Source organism: Sprattus sprattus (assembly GCF_963457725.1).
Source record: "Sprattus sprattus genome assembly, chromosome: 1".
In the NCBI taxonomy this organism is placed as follows: domain Eukaryota; kingdom Metazoa; phylum Chordata; class Actinopteri; order Clupeiformes; family Clupeidae; genus Sprattus; species Sprattus sprattus.
This window is the reverse complement of record NC_137920.1, coordinates 55,712,840-55,722,839: the sequence shown is the minus strand read 5'-3', so window position 1 is coordinate 55,722,839 and position 10,000 is coordinate 55,712,840. Positions and strand designations below refer to the sequence as shown.

Below are 10,000 nucleotides of genomic sequence, written 5' to 3'. Positions count from 1 at the left end.
AGAGGTGGGGGGTGAGCTCAGCGCAGTGGCCCTTTCTCGTGCCTCATTTGGCACTCTTAGGGGCTGCCGTGACCTTTCCCGTCCCTGATTCCGTGACCTTTGAACCCGCGTGACACCCCCGAGCACCGCCCCCGCTTACCACCCCGTCGAGGGCCCAGACGACAGGCGGGTGGTCGGGTGGTCTGAGGGCGGTGCGGTCGGCGGGCCGTGACGGTGGTCAGTCCAACACAGAGACGGCTGTGTTGGGAGCCAGTCATGTGCGCTGAGCCGTCCCTCGGGGGGATGCACTGCTGGGACTAGAGAAGGTGTTGTTTATCTTCATTAACTCTGGCCTCTGGGGCGGGGGTCACTCTCTCACCTCTCTCTCTCTTTCCTCTTTTTTTTATCAGACTCTACTCACTCTGTCTCTCTCACTCTCACTCTACCTCCTCTATCTGTCTCTGTCATATTTGTATGCTATGTGTGCCTGTGCGTACGTGCGTGCGTGTGTGCGTGCACCACAGCTGTAAGTGTGTGAGTACATTTGTATGTCTGTGAGTGTGTCTGACAGGCATGCACACACACACACACACACACACACACACATACACAGGCACACACACAAACACACAAACACACATGCACAGAATACGTGAACCGAGTCTGGTTTCTAAGGTGCAGAGATGCATAATGCACAACACAAACATCCAAGGTGAAATCCGACTCAGACTCCAAGACTCGACTGGACTGACACATTTGAGATGTCAGTACTCAGCCTCAAGACTCGACTGGACTGACACATCTGATCTGAGATGTCAGTACTCAGGCAGAACTGCTTTTGGTCTCCTCTGCTCCACCTCTCACTCCCCCTCTTCTCTCTTCTCCTTTCCTCTCATTCCCTGTCACCATTCCCCTTTCCTCTCATTGCCCCCCCTCCTCTCCTCTCAACCCCCCCATCCTCTCATCTGCCCTCCTGTCCTCTCCTCTCAATTCCTCTCTCCATTCCCCTTTCCTCTCATTCCTCCTCTCATTCCTTCTCTCGTCTCCTCTCCTCTCCTCTCATCCCCCTCACCTTTCCTCTCCTCTCCTCTCTCTCCTGCTGGAGTAGACACACATACTCATATAATAATGAGGCTGCATGCTGTCTTAGCCACTTCATCGCAGGAGACACACTCCCCTGATACACACACACAAATCCACAAATAAAACACAAGCAGGGGCGTATGTTCAAACACATGTACACACACACACACACACACACACACACACACACACACACACACACACACACACACACACACACACACAAACTCACACATTTCCCCTCATCTCTGGCCATTTAAGCGATGACCCTAAGAGTGGAGTCAGTAAACTGGAATACGCCTCCCTTCCGTTGTCCATCATCACAGAAACGGTATGCAAATGAAAGTTACCTACACACAGTCTTCCCCATAAGAGACAGGAGGACGGGGGAGCGCTCTTCTCATCAGCTGTCAGCTCAAGGTAGCTATTTCTCCACTGTTATATTCATCTCCTGCCTCCCCAGGCGTGTGTCCACTTCAGCGCCTTAGTGTTGGCAAAACACCATCAGGCTGGCTTACTTCAACAGCTCACACAATTGATCCTATTCTCTCACTCTCTCTTTCCCTCTCTCTCTCTTCCTCTCTCTCTCTCTCTCTCTCTTTCTCCAGGTTATTATAGTCAGTAGGGAGGGAGGGAGCCTGCCTGAGGGGATACCACCCTTGATGGGCTACGCCTTGCCTTCCCCCTGCCCCCCGTCTCCACGCTGGAGCGCCGACACACGGAGCCTGACGTCGCCGACACAATGGGAGCAGTCTTTCGTTTCGTCTCGTCCCGTCAAGTCTCACACACCTACTGTACACGGGCTCACAAGAATGCATGCGTAAACACTTCACACACACACACACCCCAGCAATCTGTGCAGCAGTAACTCTTCCGCACCTGACAGAGAAAGCAGAGGGTGTTCTGGCAGTAAGATGTGAAGACCCCCGCAGGTGAAGGATTAGCGGAAGTCTCCCTGATAAATAGTGTTTAGATGTCTATACTCAGGCAGAGATGAGTGACATAGTGTACAGAGCAGAGGGCTTCAGACTCTAGCACCCAAACTTGGCTCTTCACCATTAAACAAAATGAGCGCTTGCAAGCTATTCTTTCTTTTTTTTGTTGTTTTTTGTTTTTGCTTCAAACACAGCTCATACACAAAGTGCAACTTTGTAACGGTGTAGTGTGAACAGACTTATAGAGGTTTGCTGAGTGAGGATCCCCCCTAAGCCAGTAATCTGTGTACATGCATACACTTGCACCGCACCACACTGCCTGACCGGGGCTTCTTCTGGACGCGTTTGCGTCAGCCTTCAGTCAGGGAGGTGTCAGAACCGCTGAGCTCCTCGGTCTGGGCTGCCATGACTGAAAGTGCCATATGCTCGGTTTCTGGGCGCCAGCCGTGGAACCATTCACAGGATACAGAGCCGTGCCATGGCTGCCATCATAGTGAAAGTAAGTCTGCAGTAGCTCATTCCAGAAAAAGAGAGACAGAGAGAGAGATATATATATAGAGAGAGAGAGAGAGAGAGAGAAAGGACTGTGTACTTACTGCTTTGGACATGAACGGTGCTTGTGCCATTCTCCCTCCCAAAATCATTCTCTGCCACGCATGTGTAGTTCCCAGAGTCCTCGAGCTTGGCATTGTTGATCTGGACCCTGGAGTTCCTCCTGTGTGTGCGGGAAATCCACAAGAGCGTTTGGAATCAGAAGCTGATTAATGATCAAAACTATTAAAATAATAACACTGTAATGATCACAATAATAAACGACACACAATAACAACAAGGATAATGCTAATAATCATAAGAAGAACCACACAAGACGTTCCATAGGCACTAGCTGCCAAAGGTCCAAAGCTGAAAACAGACATAGGGAGGGTCCATACAACGGATCCCTTAAAGAGCCTCAGCAGGCCCTGGTGCCGGGTTTCATACGAGACAGGCTGCACACGTGGCTGTTGTCCAGTGAGGTTAAAAGACTCTCTGGGTTTCCATGCACAACGCGCGCCATTAAGCATTACGGTGTGGAACATCGTAGTAATGTTCATCTAAACCTGGTCTCTCTCTCCAATCTCGCTGTTTTCATTCGAGTATTCACCTGTCAGCAGTCAAGTGCCATTACTGCAGAAATCACTCAATTGAAGATGAAGCCCGTGCTGCGTGTCGCGTACACATGCATAGACACACACACAGCTTATCCGTACTTTCTGTCGGAAACACTCCAAAACGCCAGGCACGAGGAGAGGAGATCAGGAGGAACCAGAACACTCCAAACCGCCAGGCACGAGGAGAGGAGATCAGGAGGAACCTGAACACGGCGCCCACTTACTTGCCAGTCCTGATCTTGATCTCTTTGCTCTTCTTCAGCTCGCTGCCATCTTTGTACCACTTGTAGGAGATGGTGGGGCTGCCCGTGGCCTCGCACTTCAGCGTGTGTCTCTTCCCTTCCGCCACGAACACGGGGCTCTTCATGCGCTTCAGCTTCGGGGCCGCTGCAACAGGGGAGGGAAGAGGGGGACAGAGAGAGACAGAGAATGTCACACACTTGTTCCTTTTCACCCTTAATATAACACTGAGCGTTTTGTGTTTCACAGCCTGTAATGAACTACACTGTAAAAAATATCCGTAGTTTATACGGTCGACAACTGTCAAACCGCTGCGGTAAAATGCCGTAAAGTCAGAAAAGGTTAAAAACATTATTCTAGACAAGGAAACACCGTAGATAAATATACTGGTCAGAACCATAATTTTTACATTTTTTTTCTGTAAAAAAGAAATCTACTGTCCGTCAAAAGCACAGACACACGCCGTAATGTTTAAAATTGTCACCATGTTCATTTTCACGGTGATTTTCTTTAACAAACACATTTTGTTACCGTTAAAAGGCAGCTTTTGTAGGGCTGGAATACTCTTGACAGAGAAATACCGTAAATATACCAGAACAATATTTTTCACAATTTTATTCTTTAAAAACTACATTTTCTAGCTTAAAAAAAAATACATTTACTGGCCGTCAAAACACATGCACACGCCATAGACTACCGTAATATAAATTCAGAAGCCTGAAATGGCGGCCTATCGTGAAGGTGCGCTCAAGCCAGTCTGTGCAACCGCCTACGGATTCTGACCTCAGCAGCAGTTGCAGCAGCATGCTATCTGAACGCACAGAAATAGAGGTTTACAAGTGCAAGGTAAGCTGTTGATTTTTCATTTTAGGTAGTTGGGGTATTTTTTTGCATGGCAAACAAATTAATACATTGAATTCTATGGATTATAGGATCATTAAAAGGCTATTGTGTTCCGTGGGTTGCATAACTTACTAGCAAGCTAGTTAAAACTATGTATGTTGAACGTACCAGTTGAGTTATTTATTGCTGACCTTAGCGATTGATAGGTGCATTAATAATATGGCTAACATCGTGAAATTAATGTCACAGAAAATTATTAAAGTAAGATTATAGGATCATTAAGTTTTAGGCTATTGTGTTCGGTGGGTTGCATAATTTACTAGCAAGCTAGTTAAAACTGTGTATGTTGAAGGTACCAGTTGAGTTATTTATTGCTAACATTAGCGATTGATAGGTGCATTCATAGCTAACATCGTGAAATTAATGTCACTGCTGTGTTTGGCTGTCACATTCAAACTTGTCAAAGTTAGTTATACTCAAATTTGTAATGTTATTCGCTATTCCAGTTTATAGACAATATGCGCACAGCTTAAATTACTTAAAGAACAAACCTTAAGGTGCTTTGTGCAACTGGCATTTTACAAACGTTGCTGCATTTTACGTTTAAGCAGCCCCCGCAAACTCCGCCTTCGGATTCTGACCTCTGCAGCAGTTGCAGCAGCGTGCTAGCTGAACGCACAGAAATAGAGGTTTACAAGTGCAAGGTAAGCTGTTGATTTTTTCATTTTAGGTAGTTGGGGTATTTTGTAGAAATTGCATGGAAGGGATGGGTATCTAACCGTCTTAAGAGAGATATACACCCTCGGTTGGGAGATGGGATGGAAATGTAATATTTCCCCTTCGGATGATTGGGAGGGAAAATCTTTGGTTCAGTTGACCATGCCGTGCTCCTACCGTTTGCATTCATACACGTGCATCTGTGGAGTTAAGTAGGTCACTGCAGGTGCTTGCTGACCGTTATTCATATAGTCGTTATCGTGATAGACACGCTAACTTTTTTTGCATGAAGCTTTTTATCTTAAATCTGACGTTAGCACTACTGTGAGTTGGCAGATTTGAATACTACTATGTGGATGTTCGCTGTGCCTTATGGCTGAGCTGCTAAGTTTGTGCAGATTTAGGCTAGTTGGCTAGTTAGCTAGCTTTGCTGATAGCTTGGCTATGTATTCCTGTTGCATTTGTGGTGCATCATTTCCATCTGTAAAGGCACATGTTGTCCATTTCAAGCTCCATCGCAATAAACCTCGCGCGGTTTTCAAGTGTGTTAACATTAGCTGCAAGCGGGTGTTTTCCAAATATCCTGCTTTTAAAGCTCATTACTATCGCCATCATGCCTGTAAATCATTGATTTCTCCGGATTTGGCTACAGCGTTTTTGAAATGCACAGTTCCCCTTTGTGAGCGCCACTGTGGTGACGTGAAAGAGTTGGTTGCTCATCTAAAGATGCACATTGTTGGGGGTGTCCTGTAAATTGCCCAGTGGAAGGATGCATTACTCTGTTCCCTCTAAAATCTACCTTCTCGGCCCATATGTCCAGAAAGCACAGAAACTGTCCTATCAATGCCATTAGTGGCTCACTTGATCGCTTAGATCTTCCGAATGTCCTTCCACAAGTGCTAGTGTTAGCCTAACTGTAATAGAGGAACCTGCCAGTCTACCAGATGATGAAGACTGTCATTGGAGACAGTAACTTTGATGAATTGTATCTCAGAAATGTCTGTTTGTTTCTAGGTCTTGTCAGCCCTGTGCCTGATGTTCAGCAGTTTTTACTGCTTCAATGTGCATTACCCCATCGAGCTTCGTTCTACACTCGAGTTTCTCCAAAGGTACAATTGTTGTTGTTATTGTTGTGACTATTTAAGTCATTAATTTCATCTTTCAAAAGGTAATAGAAAATGCTTATTTGTTTTGATGAAGGTGCTTTTTCTCCATCAACCCGGAAAGAGGCACGAAAGTAGAGTGGAGGAAGAACAAAAAGGTGCTCTCAGTGAACCCGAGAGTCCTAACATTAGTTGCAGACTTGGCTGATCACGAGTGGATTTAGTCGATTTCTGCAAGCTGTGGTAAGTATCCCTTACTTTGTTGCACAACTTCATCAAACTTTATCCTCTCTAGCTCCTTTTTTAAAGACATCTCTGCCAAACTACTTTTATTATATTAATCTGCCACTGCTGTCTTACTCCTCCCATCCTCGTTTGTCCAGGGAAGTAATTATATGAATTATAAACTCTAAATCTCATTACTTGACACCTGTGTTCTCTGTGTTCTCTCCTTATAATGATCAGACTGCCTCCTTTTGTTGGATTCGTGATGTTCACCACGCTGCACGGCCCACTTTTTTGCTTCGCAAGCTAAGGAAAGCAACTCTGTGTTGGGACCTCATTTTTTTTTTTTATGCAAACAGACTGTTTACATTTTTGGACCTAGCATACAGTATCCTGGTAATTTTATTTTGCAGTTCCGATGCTCGTCATAGATACCTAGCATGCTACCCAGTGAGTACATTATACGATTTTGATTTCCAGTATCTGATGAATGTTTTGACTCCTATGTTGAAATTAAATTATTTTATCATATTTTCTAATTACAACCTATAATTTGGAAATAGGCCCAAAAAAGGGAGAAATCTGAACTGGCAAAGCTGCTCTACTGTATGTATATCACAGTTCAATATTGTTGACCTTAAACTGACTGATGGAAGTGATTTGTTATCTGTTGTACGTTTGGATAATTTCAAACAGCGATCAATTTTATTCTCAAACATGCTGCCGTTCTTTTTACTTGGAGCTTTTTATGGCAAAATTGTTGAGAGAGAGTTGTATGCACGACTTAGGCTAAATGTAGAATAGGCCGTCTTCGTTTTTTGTATTTGAAGGTCATTAGCAAGGAATAAAATGGTTGTTTTCATATTAAACACTTTTGTTATCACAGTGCCCAGTGTTTGCATGGAATAATTTAATAATATTTCTTTATAGTAAAACAGTCTGACACAAATGTTTAGCCAACTTGAATGTATGGTTATTATGGCAATGGTATGCTTGGTGAATTGTGTTTTTTGCAGTGAAAATTTGAAATGCTATGTAAGCCAGCTGCTGGTAATTCACCTAAAAAAAAAACTGATTGTATTTATTGCGGTGAGGTTCTGGAGCCAGCTGCCGGTATTTCAGTTAAAAAAGGATGACATTTTTCCGTATTTATTACGGTGAGGTTCTGGCAACCGAGCTGCCAGTTAATTACCGTAAAATAAACAGATGGTATTTTTCCGTATTTATTACGGTGAGGTTCTGGCAACCGAGCTGCCAGTTAATTACTGTAAAATAAACAGATGGTATTTTTCTGTATTTATTACGGTGAGGTTCTGGCAACCGAGCTGCCGGTTAATTACTGTAAAATAAACGGATGGTATATTTCTGTATCTATTACGGTGAGGTTCTGTCAACTGAGCTGCTGGTTATTTACCGTAAAATAAACGGATGGTATTTTCCTGTAGTTATTACGGTGAGGTTCTGGCAACTGAGCTGCCAGCAATTTACCGTAAAATCAACAGATTTTTTTTTACAGTGTAGGGTTAACGGCTCAGAACGAAGCACGGCGATAACATGCACACACAAAAACAGGGCGACATGGAGAAAAGGAAGCAGAGAAGGGAGGAGATACTGAAGCAACCCCCCACCACCACCACCACCATATAAAGAACAGCAAGCCACCAGTTAACTCTGCTGGCCAGATGATGTCACCAGAGGCACTGGAACGATCTGCACAGGGAGTCACGTCATGTCACGTCGCTGCACTCCGTGTGACGGCCTGGCCCCTCGCCGGAGGGCTCCTCCTCTTTTCCGCAGCACGCTTAATTACCGCTGACCACCTGCTTCTTCACTCCAGGGGATGTTCAAAGAGCACAACTCCACTACGCCAATGACAGCACTTCTGTCAGGTTCAGCAGGATCGTCCTCAGTCAGTCATAATCACTCTCATCAGACCACTTTCATATTTTAGGCACCAGAAAAGCACAATAAACAAAGACGAAAAAAAAGTAAAGGCATAATAACTGGCACTACACAAAAGGATTAATAACACTTGTATTCATCAATCATTTGCTGACTTCATAATGCTTTTCTTTTTAAACACGTCAAGCCTTAGGTCTGTTTTGTTCAATAAACACTACAATGTCATTTAAGCAGCATAATTCAAACTGAGAGTGCTTCCATAAAACTGAATGGCCATGTGCTACATGAAAACCCAGTGTTCCCCATCAACTCTCTTATCAGGCCGGCTGGAGACACAGCTTTTAGAAAGAGGATTCTGTATTTCCAAGCCATACTGGAGTATGGAGACCCATATACTTTTATGAATCACTTGTTCATTTTCCTGCATGGAAAAACTGATCCCCAATCAGCATTCTTCTCTTGGTTTGTGCCTGATGACTTTGGCTGCCGAGAGGCGCTGGCCCTCGGAGGCATACGTGTGATACCTGGCATCAGCTGGGGGAAAAAAATACCCACTGAGGCACGCCTGACACTGCCTGACATTGACTGACAGCTGTGTTTCGTGGCACTTATTCAAAAGCCAAAACAAAATGGAGGACGGAAAAAAGGAGCACGTTACATCCATATCCAGTCTGTAGAGCCAAAAAAATCACTGAAAGGAGCTGATCAGGCCATCCGGACGGCCACCCAGACGGCCACCCTGGTGCCAGGCCACTGATGGTGATGGGGTGAAGGATGGTGATGTCAGGGCTGTTCCAGGGCCTCTGCTCCTCTGCCATGGCTGAGGTCAGCACGCATGCAAAGGGCTCCCGCTGGGCCTCAGCGCAGGTCACTGAAGCGGGACAAGGCTCTTCAAGGTGAGCGCTTTACAGCCAACAGTGTCACGCTCTATGTCTTTACAGAGATGTCTACCTCTCTTTCTCTCCCTCCCTCTCTCTTTAACTCACTCATTCACTCGCTCATTCGCACACTCTATCTTTGTAAAGAAACACACACACACATTATGCTGATAAATGGCAGTCGTTACCACAGGCCAAAGGTAGCCATTATCAGACATCACTTGCCATCATGTTGATGTCCCTTCAGCAAGACAAACATCCACGCAAGTCAAGCAGAGGCCAGAATAAGTAAATAAGAACACAAGGTAATGACTTCAATTAAAAATCCAGACAAAGGCGTACAAAAATAATAAGTCATCCTAATTCTGGATAGATTGTCCCACTTCCATGTCCCAGTAAAAGCCACTGTTTCATCCATGATACTCATTTATTTTTCAGTGGGGAGTGTGACAGTTGTGATGATTCTTTTTATAGTGCAGCTCAAAGTATGTTAACATGCATACTTCAGTAATCTATGTAGATAGCTCTGACGGTCTGGGCACCAAGATGAGATGATTAACTGTGAGATGAACTACTCAAGTCTTCTCTAACTTGTTCAGAGTAATTCTGGTTGTTGCCATTATTATTAATCATGATAACAACAATGACAATAATAATAATACTAATAATATATGGGATCCCAAAGGAAGTGACTGTAAGCACTGCAGTCTGCTCAGCCACAGCCAGAGTGCCGTGTGAGTCAGCCGCGTGAGACATGTTGAGTCAGAGTTCAAGAAGAAGGGCACAAGAAATTAAAGAGTTCTTCTGAGAGCCTCCTTAGTTATTTTTTTTTCTCCTCTGTAACAGGTCTTCTGTTTTGTATTTTTCCTCTCATTCCAATTGAAAGAGGCTAATGACCCATGAAGATTAGACTCTTTCTCCTTGCACGCTCCCTTTCCAGCCCG

The 10,000-nt window shown here is 44.7% G+C and overlaps 1 protein-coding gene across 1 annotated transcript in view; it reads right to left on the bottom strand.

The window, feature by feature from the left end:
* Window positions 1-10,000, bottom strand: part of nrg2a (neuregulin 2a) — a gene marked incomplete at both ends in the record, with an annotated part of 65,359 nt that overhangs the window by 27,580 nt on the left and 27,779 nt on the right. The window contains 2 exons of the mRNA XM_080833418.1: window positions 2,594-2,712; window positions 3,373-3,535. Coding sequence (XP_080689544.1) covers window positions 2,594-2,712; window positions 3,373-3,535 — 282 coding nt within the window. The remainder of the gene's footprint in view (window positions 1-2,593; window positions 2,713-3,372; window positions 3,536-10,000) is intronic.